The 13671-nt window shown below is 55.9% G+C and overlaps 6 protein-coding genes across 6 annotated transcripts; 5 read left to right on the forward strand and 1 right to left on the reverse strand.

Annotated features, from left to right (window-relative positions):
- Nucleotides 1–579: 579 nt before the first annotated feature.
- On the forward strand, nt 580–1811 carry PG994_003383 (uncharacterized protein; the record flags this gene model as incomplete). Its single annotated transcript, XM_066854792.1, has 2 exons — nt 580–1443; nt 1467–1811. 2 exons carry the CDS (start codon nt 580–582, stop codon nt 1809–1811), a joined length of 1209 nt encoding a protein of 402 aa, XP_066719070.1.
- Nucleotides 1812–2161: 350 nt separating this feature from the next.
- PG994_003384 (uncharacterized protein) lies at nt 2162–3336 on the forward strand (the record flags this gene model as incomplete). The annotated part of the gene is made up of 4 exons (XM_066854793.1): nt 2162–2278; nt 2350–2693; nt 2728–2789; nt 2870–3336. 4 exons carry the CDS (start codon nt 2162–2164, stop codon nt 3334–3336), a joined length of 990 nt encoding a protein of 329 aa, XP_066719071.1.
- A 360-nt stretch (nt 3337–3696) lies between these two features.
- Nucleotides 3697–4969, forward strand: PG994_003385 (uncharacterized protein; the record flags this gene model as incomplete). The annotated part of the gene is made up of 2 exons (XM_066854794.1): nt 3697–4343; nt 4705–4969. Coding segments are annotated over 2 exons (912 nt in total), but the record flags the coding sequence as incomplete, so codon positions are not given.
- Nucleotides 4970–6157: 1188 nt separating this feature from the next.
- Nucleotides 6158–7906, forward strand: PG994_003386 (proline permease; the record flags this gene model as incomplete). The annotated part of the gene is made up of 3 exons (XM_066854795.1): nt 6158–6325; nt 6414–7624; nt 7651–7906. The coding sequence occupies 3 exons, from the start codon at nt 6158–6160 to the stop codon at nt 7904–7906; spliced, it is 1635 nt and encodes a 544-aa protein (XP_066719073.1).
- Nucleotides 7907–8957: 1051 nt separating this feature from the next.
- On the reverse strand, nt 8958–9320 carry PG994_003387 (uncharacterized protein; the record flags this gene model as incomplete). The annotated part of the gene is made up of 2 exons (XM_066854796.1): nt 8958–9157; nt 9242–9320. 2 exons carry the CDS (start codon nt 9318–9320, stop codon nt 8958–8960), a joined length of 279 nt encoding a protein of 92 aa, XP_066719074.1.
- A 997-nt stretch (nt 9321–10317) lies between these two features.
- Nucleotides 10318–12978, forward strand: PG994_003388 (rint-1 family protein; the record flags this gene model as incomplete). Its single annotated transcript, XM_066854797.1, has 4 exons — nt 10318–11931; nt 11993–12284; nt 12346–12395; nt 12478–12978. 4 exons carry the CDS (start codon nt 10318–10320, stop codon nt 12976–12978), a joined length of 2457 nt encoding a protein of 818 aa, XP_066719075.1.
- Nucleotides 12979–13671: the final 693 nt, after the last annotated feature.

Genomic DNA, 13671 nt, shown 5'->3' on the forward strand with positions numbered 1-13671 from the left:
CCGAGCAGTAAAACGATAACCAACGTACCGGTAGCTTCGAAAGTGTCGGTCATGTACACCCCTCCGTAAAATGTATCAGGTAGTAAGTGCTAACGTACCGAAGAACCTGCCCGGTGGTTGCACAACCCCTTGCTTCCTGGGTGTAACCTCAAAATACAAGCTGTAAGCATCAGCCTGCATTGTAGGGCAACGGGAAGCCTGATACCAGAATAAATGGCATTAAGCTGGGTGGGTGCCTTGTCATACATTAAGATCTGATGAAGAAAAGAAGTGAGGAACTAACACCCCTGAACTGACGGCCTTGAATCTTCAACAGCTTCTATACCTACGCCTGAACCACAATGGCTCCACCGGGAGAGGTCAGGAGGATGTCCAAGAGACTGGCGAGAGTCTCCGTTCGATCCAGCTACGAACCATGCGACGACGACGCATCGGATCATTGACCGCAGTCTACACAGAGAGTCTTTGACTTGCTGAACAAGCACGGTCCCTTTTACGGGCCTGGTAATCACGACAGCATTGCCGCAGTTTACTCACCACAGCCAACAAGAAGAGCATCGAGTCTTTGTCCAGCTCGCTATGCGAGTCTTGGCCAACTTGTTGGGGCTCGTCTTCAGTGGCGTCCTTTGTAAGCTCATCAACTATGCGACCAGGATCTGCTTCCAGAAGCACCCGTTACATTTCGATGTCGTGTGGTTCTGGATCGGCTTATGCTCTTCCCGCATGTCGATGGCGCAACCTATTAAGTATATCCTCGTATTGGCCTCCTTTCTCATCCTCATGGCGGCCCAGTCGGCTCTGTGGGTTGGCGCGATGACCCCTGTTACCACATCCGTCACCAGGGATGCGATGGTGACTACATCGCACGACCGCAACTCGAGTCTACTCCGAGAATACCCAAGCGAGATCGCGTCGGCCGGCCCTACGCTGAAAACGAGCCAAGGTCTGTTCACCTACTCCGTGGGCGTCATGCTGCAAGGAGGCATCCCCACCTCGGCCGCATCTGCCACGCCCATCGACGGCACGGTGCGGCGTCACTCGAAGACCGATTACTCCGGATTCACCTGTATCGGGCGTTCTCACGGCGTAGACGCCGCCGTGGGTCTGATGGACGAGTCCGTCTTCGAGGACACGATGGCCCAGGCCTACACCTACCACGAGGTCGGCTACGACACCCATCCGGCCTGCCTGTACATTGCCAGCACCGGGTTTCCGTCTCTACCAGCTACGCACGGCGGAAAATACCTACGCCGCCCACGGGATGCTTCCCCAACAGCCCGCCGCGCGGACCCCGAGTACTCGACCTACATCGGCCACACCAGCGACACCATTGTCGCCATCGGCATCGCCCACACCACCGCGGAGGACGACCCGCGCCGCATGCTGGCCATCGCCGCCGGCCGGTCGTACCACCACCTCAACGCCACCCCAGTGCCGGTTCGAGTACGTGCCGAGGGTGATTCGAGGTCCACGTCGGCCTCGGTGACCGCAACATCACCGTAACGTCGCTGCCGGAGGAGCCGCCCGTGGCCGCCCAGGAGGCGACGCTCGCCACAGTCCAGCGCGCCGCGTTCGCCGTCGGGCAGGACCTGTACATCTGGGCCGTCTTCGGCGTCAACCAACGCCTTTTCTCATCACGACGCTGCTGCTGCTCGAGGCCATGCGCACGGGGGGCCTGGAAGCGGCTGCCCGCGTTGGATTATATGGACCCGAGCAACTTGGTCGCGGGCGGCGCCGCCGTGGTGAGGGGCAGCATCTACGGGGGGGAGGGGAGACCGGACGCGTCCAAGGGACAACTATTACCCGATTAAACCGAGATGTTAAATAGTAAATGAGTTATCATATATATGATTATCAGCGTTTAACATTAGTCAAGTCGTTCAAGAACACTTCTTTCCCCCCGCTATTTCCCAGTTGGGTTATGCCTCCTCTGATAACGCCTTCGGGTTAATGGCCGCCCGCTATCTAAGACCCCCAACTAGCCCCCTAATGGATCCAGAAATAGAATGCTGATAGGCCATGTACGCCGGGGAGCCAGCCGGTCACCTACTTTTAGTTACAGTATTCGCAATATAAAATGCAAGTCAGCCTGGTTCGACCTCTTGAAACTACTTATTGTATGAATGGCTTTTGTTGGCACTGATCAACTAATGTACACACCATGAACGGCCTACAAGTATCCCCCTTTATCGCCGCCCTCCCCAAGGTCGAGCTCTACGTGCACATCAAAGGCACCCTGACCCCGGCACTGCGCTGGAAGCTCGCGCTGCGCAACAACGTCCCCTACCGGCCTACGCCACGTACGACGACCTGCTGGAATCCTACAATGTGCTGTACAACCACCGCAAGGAGGTGCACGGCGACACCGGCGCCCCGACCTTCCTGGAGACCTACTTCGCTGGCACGCAAGTCCTGTGCCGCGAAGAGGACTTCTACGAGCTCGGCATGGCGTACTTGGAAAAGGCTGCGGGTATGAATATCCGCTACGCCGAGCCCTTCTTTGATTTGCAGGCCTACCTCCCGCGCGGGGTTCCCGCCGCGACCGTGCTGAACGGCTACATGCGTGCGCAGCGCGAGGGGGCCGCACGGTTCGGCGTCCGGAGCAACTGGATCCTGTGCTTCATCCGCGACCGGTCCGTCGAGGAAGGGATCGCGGCGTACGAGGCGGCGCGGCTCGGCCCGGATCCCGGGGGGTCACGGGCTGTTTCACGCGGTGGGGTTGGCCAGCAATGAGTACGACCGCCCTCCGATGCTGTTTGAGAAGGCTTTCCAGATGGCGAAGCAAGACGGTAAGTTTAGCTTAAAGAAGTTCCTCTATTATTTACCTATCTTGATCTGCCAGAAAGAGTTTCCTGAAATGCCCTAACAGGACTTCACGTTACGATGCACTGCGACGTGGACCAGAAAGACGCAGCAGACCACGTCCACGAAGCCATCTTCACCGTTCTCGGCGGCCAGGGCACGGAGCGCATCGACCACGGCCTGAACGCCCTCGACCGGCCCGAGCTTCTGCGGGGGCTCCAAGAGCGGGGGATCCCGCTGACGCTGTGCCCGCACGCCTACCACCGGCGGCAGGCGACGGACGTGCTCTTCCCCAAGCTCCGGCAGCTGTGGGACCTCGAGGGGGTCAAGTGGTGCATTAACAGCGACGACCCGACCTACATGCACGACGTCTGGATCGACGGGGCCATGGAGAAGTTCTATCATTACTGCAACATGTCCAAGGCCGATATGGTGCAGCTCTCGAGAGATGCCGTCGAGATCAGTTGGGCGGATGAGGAGCTCAAGACGGAGCTGCTGCGAGAACTTGAGAGATTTGGGCGAGACAACTGTTAGTTAGGAAACGAACGCTAGTGACACCAGGTCTGATGGCGTTACGAACACGGTTGCCAGCTGGACGCAGTATGATATTATGTTGCTTGCATCAAGTGATGATAGTCGAATCGGCACACAGTAATCTATCATCAGCAGTCCGCCCGTCACCAACCACTGCGTCACTATAAAAGATTTGAGTCGAGGTGCGTAGATCTGACATTCGGTGCTGCGCCGCGGCGAACTTACTACACGGCGTTAAGCACTTCCATGATACGCAGAAAGACAGCCGAACTAGATGGATATAACCCAAGGACGATCTGCTATTGGACGACCGACCCCAATTCATCAGTGCACAGGGCAATGAATATACGACAACCGCAGGACGGACATGCATACCCGCCTCTCGGGGTGGCTCGCTATATTCTACTAGGCGCGTATACGGCTGTGCACTCAAACTGCAGTCAATCACGAACAGTGGTCAGGCCAGGAGGACTGCAACATCTCATTCCTATCTTGGCCGAGGGCGCGTCCGTCGCCGTGGTGGAAGCCCGGTGGGTTCTACGGCTTCGAGAACTCGAACCGGTCTATCGTTCCGCTCTTGGCGTTGACAGGTCTTGCGTTCGTCGACACTTCGACGGAGTCGTTTATGCCTCAGCCATTGATGGACTGAGCCTGGTTGTCGAAGGCCTGGGGGAGGCCGACCTGTCTCCGAGTTCAAAGGGGTTCGGCAGTAATGGTGAGCTTATCGGACGTGGTGCATGGGTTCCTTCGACAATCAACCCCGAGAATCCTCATCGGTCGTCGGTCGAGAGTAGCTTTCTTCGCAACGCCATCCCTCGAGGTGGCAAGTTGGCCGTGTACGCTCATACTCGGGCGAAACGGAACCTTTTCGATCGGTCGAGTCGTCTTCCAAGAGCTGTCGGTGTTGAAGTCGAGATCCCGGGGTTCTCGTATACGCTCAATGCTGCTAAGGAGGTCATCATCTCTGCTGGAACATTTTCTCTCACCGCAGCCTCTCATGGTATCAGGTAACGAGCCCCTGGTGATTGGCGGCCGAGCCTGGTTGATATTGCCATAGGGATCGGGGCACAGGCTGTGTTCTAATCCCAAGCTATTCCGGTCATTGTCGATCTGTCAGGGGTAGGACAGAACCTTGCCGACCCTCTACAGGTTGCCGTATCGCACGCAGTAAATAAGCCTGGCGGTCAATCCCTGACTGCTGACCCAATGCTGACCCCCCCCCCATGACGTAAAACAGTTTCACGAGGATGTATCAGGACCATCCAACAGCGCAGCAGGATACCTGGCGGCTGGGCAAATTTCCCGGTAACGGAGGCGGCCAACACAATCAAGAACGGCCCAGAACATCTGCCACTCCCGGATGTACAGACGGACCAACCGATTCTGGATCACATTCGCCACAGCGCTACTCAGATCTGGCATCCAACAGGGACTTGTGCAATCGGGGCGATCGGCCGATGACGGGGCAGTGTTCGACAGCAAGGGCGGGTATATCGCATCCGAGGGGCTTCGCATCTGCGATGCCAGTATGCTGTCTTTCACGATTTCTGCTCATCCACAGGAAAGCATGTACGCCATGGCGAAAAAGATAGCGGATAACCTCAAGACAGCGAGCGGTTTCGTGGCCGTGTAGTTCGCGGATCCGCTACAGAACAGGACTTCGAGAGTCGATTGGATTGAAGTCGTCGGATCCGATTGTCTAGCAGTGAATTGGGTATGTAGTCTCGCCAATCTAGCGGTAGCTCACCCCGGATTGCCAGAGCTGACTCAAATTAGCACTTGTAGGCGGTGGTGTTGAAACGACGAATGTCTCAGATCAGAGTGAAAGGCAGACAGTGGGCTTGGCCTATGATAAAGAATAAAGCTATCGAGTCGGAAGCGGGCTAGCTTCCGATTCGAGGGAGCAGTGGTGCAGGCAGCCCGGGTTGGTCTCCGATAGCAAGTACATAGTAATGCTAAGAAGACCCAATGATAAGGATAAGCAGTTGCTGTGCTATTGTGGTCAGCATACGGAGTATCCGTACAAGTAGAACATTGATGGTAATGGGAGTGGGTACAGTTACTACTTGCCTTACATTATGAATCGTGTAGTAAACTCAGCTATCAGCCCTGGAGCGCTATGCAGCATATCAGATAGGTCCAATTGCGTATCAGCTGTCTCCCGCAATAAGACACTACTGTGTAATAGGATGGGATAATGAAGGAACAGGCAAGTCCATGCGACGCAACAGGGCCAAGCCAGCCTTGATCAGATTAGGGATGTCCATGCGAATGGCAGCAGCCAAGGAATAACACTGCTGCTTAGCTTGGGGTGAAGCATGTTCTCAGCTCGTTGTCGGCAGGGCTAGATAGTTCACGGTAGAAGGGAAAGCCCACGGCGTCGTCGCGGGTGGTGGGTGGTGCTGCTGTTCCTCGCCAATCGCTCTATCATCGAGAACCGTTATCGTCGGTCTAAGCGTCTTGGCAGTCTGGGGTTGGCACCCGGTTAGGCCCGTTTAAGTCGGGTTGCCAAGCCGCTGGGTGCGAACCTCGTTATCTCGGTGGGGCAATAGCAGTGGCTCACCCATCATGTCGTCTCTCCGTCACCCCTAGCTTGTCCAGGTACAATCCAGGCTCTCGTCTGTTGGCGTGGATGTTCCTTGTTATGTAACACCCACGTTATCAATACGCTCCATACGTGCCAAGAGCCACCATGCCGTCTCTCGCATATATAGCATTCGAGATGTCGCCCTTGCCATTGAGGGTTGCTTCACCACGGAAGTCTCCTCCAACAAAACACCTTCCCTCGAGCTCTGTTCCGTAGTCGTTAACTACCACCACCATGGAAGACACGGAAAAGAAGGGAGGCATTACGCCTGCCTATACCAACACCGGCAGTGAGGACATGCGCGTCGTCACTGCTGATCAGTATGGCGAGACCAAGCGCGGTCTGAGCCCGCGCCATGTGCAGCTCATGGCAATTGGCGGATCGATCGGTACTGGACTTTGGGTAGGTAGTATCTCTCTCCGCTCTCGCGTCTCTCAGAGACTGCCGAAATTGGTGTGTAGGAAAGGACGCCGCTGACAATAGCGCTTAGGTCGGTATTGGCGGGGTTCTGAGTAAGGCAGGCCCACTCTCCCTCATTATGGGGTATGCCTTCTGGGGACTCATGTTCGTGTGGCCCCTGAACTTGTGTGTGGCTGAGATGTGCGCCTACTTGCCCACCAAGGGCAGCATCTTCGAGTTGGCGGCGCGCTTCTTCGACCCAGCCCTGGGTTTCGCCATGGGTTGGACTTATTTCTTCGCCGGAGTCATGCTGGTGTGTACGGAATACTCGGCCGTGGCCACGGTTATGCAGTATTGGTTGCCCGATGTTAACCCGGCCGCTTGGATCGCCATGGCCTTGATCTCGTGCCTGCTGCTCAATGTGGTAGCCGTCAAGTGTTACGGAGAGTCCGAGTTCATCATGGCTTCGACCAAAGTCATCCTGCTGTTTGGACTGTGCCTAGTGACGCTCGTTACCATGTGCGGAGGCAACCCCAAGCACGATGCATACGGCTTCCGGAACTGGAGCGGCGGCAACGCGATTCATGAATACTATACGACTGGAGACACTGGGCGATTCCTGGGCTGGTGGAAGGTCGTCATCTACGCAGCCTTCACCATTGCGGGTCCCGATATGATCGCACTGGCTGCGGGAGAGATCCAGAACCCGCGCCGAACCATCCCTCGTGTGGCCAAGCTGATCTTTTACCGTCTGGTCGGTTTCTACATCGTTGGAGTCCTGTGCGTGGGCATCATCTGCTCCTCGCGCGACCCCCTGTTGCTGGGCGCCATCGAGAACTCGGAGCCGGGCGCTGCCGCCTCTCCCTGGGTCGTGGGCATCAAGAACCTCAGCATCCCCTTCCTTCCTGATCTCGTGAACGCGTTGATCCTGCTGTCCGGGTGGTCGTGCGGCAACGCCTACCTCTACTCGTCGTCGCGCACGCTGTACGGCCTGGCCAAGGACGGCCAAGCGCCCAAGATCTTCGCCAAGTGCACCAAGTCCGGCGTGCCGATGTACGCCGTCCTCAGCGTGTCGGCCATCACCTGCATCACCTTCCTGGTGTCGTCCAACTCGGCCGTCGAGGTCTTCTACTGGTTCGTCGACCTGACGACGACCGCGCTGATCATGACGTACGTCATGATGTTGACGGCGTACATCGGTTTCTACCGCGCCTGCAAGGCGCAGAACATGAACCCGGCCAGCCTTCCCTACCGCGCTCCCCTGACCCCGTACACGCCCTACGTGGCGTTGGTGATTGGCTGGTTGGCGCTGCTCTTCGTGGGTACAGCTCTTTCGTGCCGTTCGACACGCGAAGCTTCATCACCGCGTACTTCGCCGTCGGCTGGGGTGGCTTCATGTTCGTGGCCTGGAAGATCTTCAGGCGGACCAAGGTGGTCAAGCCCGCGGAGGCCGATCTGATCAGCGGTAAGAAGGAGATCGACGACGAATGCCGTCACTGGGAAGAAGGCGGAATCGAAGAGGTCGAGAAGGCGAGACTGGCCCAGATGGGCTTCGCGAGACGCTGCTGGGAGCGAATGTGGTGATGAGCTCCATTCGCACTGCCCAAGAACACCTAGTTAATGACTTTTCTAATCACGAGCTCGAGAATAATCGAGCGTTTTAATTTTATGTAATCATCAAAGTGAAACCCCTGGCGACCAATGTGATTATAGCAGATCTGTCTCTGCCCGTGCCAGACAATTGTGATGGCAATACCTAACGAGTAGTTTAGGTTCAAATAGCTGCTGTAGATCTTACCTGGTACTCATTTCAAAAGGCCTTCCACCATTAGTCGCATCTTTTGTCCTCGAGCATCCAGGCTGCAAGAGCTGTCCGAATTCGTGCTCCAAAGCGGGTCGCAACATTGATGACCTTCGGTACCTAAGATTTCATGAAGATTGGCTGCTTTTCGAATGGGCTTATGGACGTTGTTTATTCATTTGTCTCGGAGAAATTATTGCATCATAGATGTCCATAAGAAACAGGAATTCAACAACCAATGAACACTAGGTGGCATAGTATAGTGGTCAGTACAACACGTTGTGGTCTAGCACCATAACTGTTCCGTGTAGACCCCGGTTCGATTCCGGGTGCCGCCAACTTTTTCTCAAACTGCAGAATTAGAAATTCTTTTTTTGCACATGTATTATTCTACCTTTTATCTGAATTATTGTTGGCTTGCTTGGCTATTTCAAGTCAACCCAGATGGGTATGCCAATATGAAGCATTTTTTTTGCTTTTACTTAGCTGCACTGCGCCGGTCGCAAGGTTGGAGAGGTTTGCTCGTCATAACTCAAGTCTGCAACCAGCAGATATCGCATCAAATGTGTACGCTGTGCACGATTATGTACTTACTATTTAGCTGTTTATTCTTTATAGAGTATACTATTCGGGTAGTGTTCTCAGTGTGATATGATCGTCCCTTGATATAATAGAAACTTATGGGGGTATTGTAGATTATGTAGATATGTAGGTTGTTTTCGTACGTAGTACCTGTATTCATTCGAAGCAATGCTGGCATCAATCTTATTCATCCTCGTGGGGGATGATCAAGTACAGTGTGCCTGTTAACCTATTCGGTCAATGGAACTCCCTTTATTTGTCGTCTTCCTGCTCCGATTCTTTTGTCGACGACCGTCTGAATATCCCCTTCATGTTATCGAGGAGTTTGGATTGTCTCCTCTCGCCCTCGGTGTACGAGCTACTGCTGAAGACGCTGCTCCTCCGACGGGGCTGCTCTTTCGTATCGGGCGTTGCAGGAGCAAGTTCAGACAGCCTTGCGTCGGCTCGCGTTCCTGTAGACCGATATCAGCAGCGAGCTTCCAGGAGAAAGATCCAGCAAAGCAAGGGGGTTTAACGAGAAGTAGAGAGGAACTGACGAATGTTTCCAGCACCGCCTATACCGAACGACCTTGGCCGCTCGTGTGGCTCCTGGGTGGTCTGCTCCACCGACGACATCTTTTGCATAAGAAACCCCCTCATGACTGATGTGAAGTTCGAAAGTTGGATTTGTTTCAATCAGTTCCGTATGCAGCGGCGGACACTCCGTGACGATACCATGACATTCGCAGCATAGAGTGGGAACGATTAAACGCCCCCTTCCCTTCAGTGAGTACCACGAGGGGATCCGGTCTTCATATAATTAAGCGAGCACCCCTTCAGAAAGCCCAAGATAACCCAGGATGCCCTCATTGGTTCCCGCATTCCGATCTTCCCCCTTGACAGACTTTGGGAAAGACCCCGATTTGGGGAGCAATAGGTGCATCGGGAGTCAGTAGCGGCGGTTGACGGCCACCCCCGGGCCAAAGCTTGGTCATTTAGCGTGACATCAGCTGCCAAAGCTTCGATGCATGATGTCGAACAGTGATACCGGACAAAGGCCTCACTGGCTGGGTTCAGGAGAGCCGGAAGCTAGCCGGTGTGGGCTGACGTCAGGGGTCCACGGGTTGGGGAGACTTCAGTGCGGACGAGCGGCCTGTCTGCGTGGGGGTGAGTATGATGTTGTTCTCAGTATCACTAAACATACGACTCAAAACCGATGGGGTCAACGAAGTACGGCTATGCAGTATCGCGTACAGCAAGATAGCCCAATGGATCAGATGTTGGCATTGTAGTATCAGGCATATGCAGCAGTATTATCGGTCTTCATTGGGATGAAATGTAATGCGATTCCTGGTTTCTCGATTTTACCAGTTCAGTAGTGGCATAGTTCAGTCTGCCCAAAGGCCATGATGCATATCATAAGGCGTGAAAATGCACCTGCAGACAGTATTGCGGGGTATCTGGTAGCTTTAGGCCCCACCACATTCAATCAAACCAAAGCCGGGCCTTGATGACACTTCAGCTCCGGATTGACTTTGAGGCCAGCTGCTCCAGGCAAGTCAATAAACAACAAAATCGACAACATCACCCCCCTTGAAGCTTTACACGCAAGCAACCGAACGAGCGAAGCGCAATGGCAGCCCACGCGACCCTAACCCGCGCCCAATCGATGGAGCCCGACATCCGGCTCGAGGACTACCTCGACGACAAGCTGCAGTCCGTGACCGACCTCGAGAACCTCGACGGCCTGCTGGCCAACGTCGAACTACAACGCCAGCAGCTGCAGACCCAGCTCGACGGTGCGGCCCAAGAACTAGAAGACGTGCGGCGGTCCGCGCAGGACCGGCAGGGCGGCGTCGCGAAACAGATCGAGGAGTTCCAGCAGCTGCAGCAGAGCATCGACCTGCGCCTGCAGATCATGGGCCAGTCCGACGCTCCCGACGAGGCCATCCGCCGGCTCGAGGCGCCCATGCGGCAGCTGCACCGCATCGAGCTGGCGCACCGCTACGTCGCCCTGCTGCAGGACGTCGAGGCCATGCGCCGCGAGGCCCGGGCGCACCTGCCCCGGGACCCCAAGGAGGCGCTGCGGCCCTACACGCGCCTGCGCCAGCTTGCGGGCCAGCTGCGCGAGCGCCAGGGCGCCGCCGACGAGGCCGCGGGCCACTTGGTCGGCCACGTCGAGCGCGTCACCGGCCGCCTGTGGGACGAGATGAAGAAGACCATGAGCGAGGAGCTGGGCGCGGTCCTGCGGGCGCGCAGCTGGCCCGCGGACACGGACCCGGGCGCCGAGGTCGACGGCGAGTGGCTCGAGACGTTCGAGAAGTCCATGGACCTCCAGGTCCCTGAGGTGCTGTACTCGGAGGCGCTCGTCAACCTGCTGCCCGTCGACGTCATGGCCCGGCCCTTCGTGCAGTGGTTCCGCTTCCAGTTCATGGGCGACAACGGCACGAGCGCGCCCGCCGCCTTTGGCACCTTCTGCCTGCCCAACTTCGTCTCGCTCATCGACAAGTGGGAGGACTTCTTCCGGTCCAACTTCGACCATGTCCTGGCGTCCCGCTTCCAGGGCACCAAGGCGGCCGAGACGACGGCGTACACCGATCTCGCCTGCGCCCTGATCACGGCGCTTCTGCCGGTCCTCAAGCAAAAGGTGGAGAGCGTCGTGCAACATGGACTGAAGAACCCGCAGTACCTCAGCAGCCTCATGGTCCAGCTCATGGACTTCGACGACACCATCCGGTCACGGTTCAGCTACGACGGGGGCGACCCGGAGAACGGATGGCCCGGCATCACGTCGGAGGTCCTCGACCAGTACTTCCGAGAGTGGCTCAAGTTCGAGAAGGAGTTTGCCCTCGAGCGATATCAGACCATCATCAACTCCCCGGACGCACGCAACATCGACTACGATTACAGCACCCCCGGCAAGATGAAGCCTACGTACGGCGCCGTCCGCGTCACCGATCTCCTAAGGTCGGTCACGTCGCAGTACGAAAGGGTTCGGCGGCTACCTCACAAGATCCGCTTCCTTATCGACATCCAGCAGGAAATACTAGATCAGTACCACAGCCGCTTGCTAGACTCCTTGGAGGCGTATGCATCCTTGACATCTACCGTCGCCCGGACTCTACAGGGCGTTTCCAAGGAACAGCTGGCCGCACTGGAGGGAACTGGGGCATTGGAGGCCTTGTGCAAAGTCTTGGGGAGTGCAGACCATATCGTGTCAACACTGAGTGATTGGGGCAACGAGGAGGTAAGTCACGTTTGCTATACCCTGCGAAGGCGAGCAGACGCTAATGGCATGAGCTGCTCAGTTCTTTGTCGAGCTCTGGGTAGACCTGAAAGGGCGCGCCAAACAAGCCGCCGACGACGACCAGACCAACCTGGTCGGAGGTATGAGCTACGACCACGTCAAGGGCCGCACGTCATCGGAAATCGGCTCCGAGGCGGACGGCAGCATCTTTGACGAGACGATCAAGTTCTACAGCAAACGGCGCGAGAGCGCCCAGAAGTTCCTCAAGCAGGCCTTGGTGGAATCCCACCAGACCGCTTTCCGTCCGTATCTCTCCAAACCACAGTGGAGCATCATCGGCAGTGAGGCATCGGGTAAGTTGCAATCTATTGATATCGTATCGTGCCTAGTCAGGGAGGCTAACTTTGGACCTAGTCGACCCATCTCAACTTGCCGTGACGGCCGAGCTCGATGAGCCTTTGAGGGTAAGCTCCAAGATCAATCAATCAATTAATTGTCATCATTTCGTTTGACATGAAACCCGCTGACTTGGGGGACTGGATACAGATCATGAAGCGAAACCTGGCCTTCCTGGCCTCGGCGCTGAGCACCGCGGCGTACAAGCGGGTCTGGCGCGAGGCCCTCGAGAGCCTCCAGGAGACCCTCTGGTCCAACGTGCTGCTGCGCCAGAACTTCACCACGCTCGGCGCCGCGCAGTTCATGCGGGACGTCCAGGCCATCCTGGCCCTGGTGGACCGCCACATCCCCGAAGGGTCCGCGGCCATGGCGCAGCTCGAGGAGGGCGCGCGGCTCCTCAGCTTGCCTCTCCTTGGTGGTGGTGGTGGTGGCGACGGGAAGAAGACCGGCGGTGATGGCGGCGGTGATGGCGATTGCGATGGTGATCAGAGCGGCAGTAACAACAACGGTTTCTCCCTGGAACAGATCAGCGATCGCATGTTCACGGACAACGCAGAGGCGAGAAGGGCGCTCGAGGACCTGGGGATCCAGACGCTGGAGCCCGCCAATGCTCGCAGGATACTACAGAGGCGGGTCGAGAATAGCGAGTAGATAAGATATAGGGTGATAGAGAACGTAGAGATTCCATTTTTGGCGAATGTATTGCTTGAGATTTACTCTGGACTAGACGTGCAAATATGATATATAAGTACCTACCTACTACTTGGCAGCCAGTAGGCCTAGAATCGGTGTGTTGTTGATTGCAGTAGACTAAAGAGAAACGGCTAAAACAAAGTGTGGTTGTGGGCTTGGACGAGGGAGAGATCTCGCCAAAGGGCTTCTTCGAGGTAACTAACTTGCTCAAGTGTACTACTATTCGCGCCAAGTTAAGAACAGTGGTCACGACACGGGCTTCCTTCCATAACAGAACAATCAAGTGTTGAGTAAACAAACAGGAGTCTTGGTTGCACATGTTCATACAGGTCAGTATTGAGGTTATCCAGACCGTCGTCCGCTTACTTCCATTTCATGACTAGAGGTCACCCCAAGAGTCAGTCCGCCTCAGTTCAGTCACCACGTACGTACACGCCGCAAACAAGAGAGGTTTGATATTAGATCCATATTTTGTTTGATTGATCGATTGTGTGACTTTTGCGAGAACCAGGTAGCACTCCTCGTAATACCTGCGCCTCCCTGCAAAAGACTCCTGAGTACAATATTACTTTCGTCATGCCCGAAGGAATTGAAAATCAAAAAGAAAAACCCCGCGAAACTGATGCCTATGACTCTAGAGAGAATATAATA

The sequence above is a fragment of the Apiospora phragmitis genome (genome assembly GCF_038363925.1).
Source record: "Apiospora phragmitis strain CBS 135458 chromosome Unknown utg000004l:1.0-3135199.0:1.0-3139288.0, whole genome shotgun sequence".
Classification (NCBI taxonomy): Eukaryota; Fungi; Ascomycota; class Sordariomycetes; order Amphisphaeriales; family Apiosporaceae; genus Apiospora; species Apiospora phragmitis.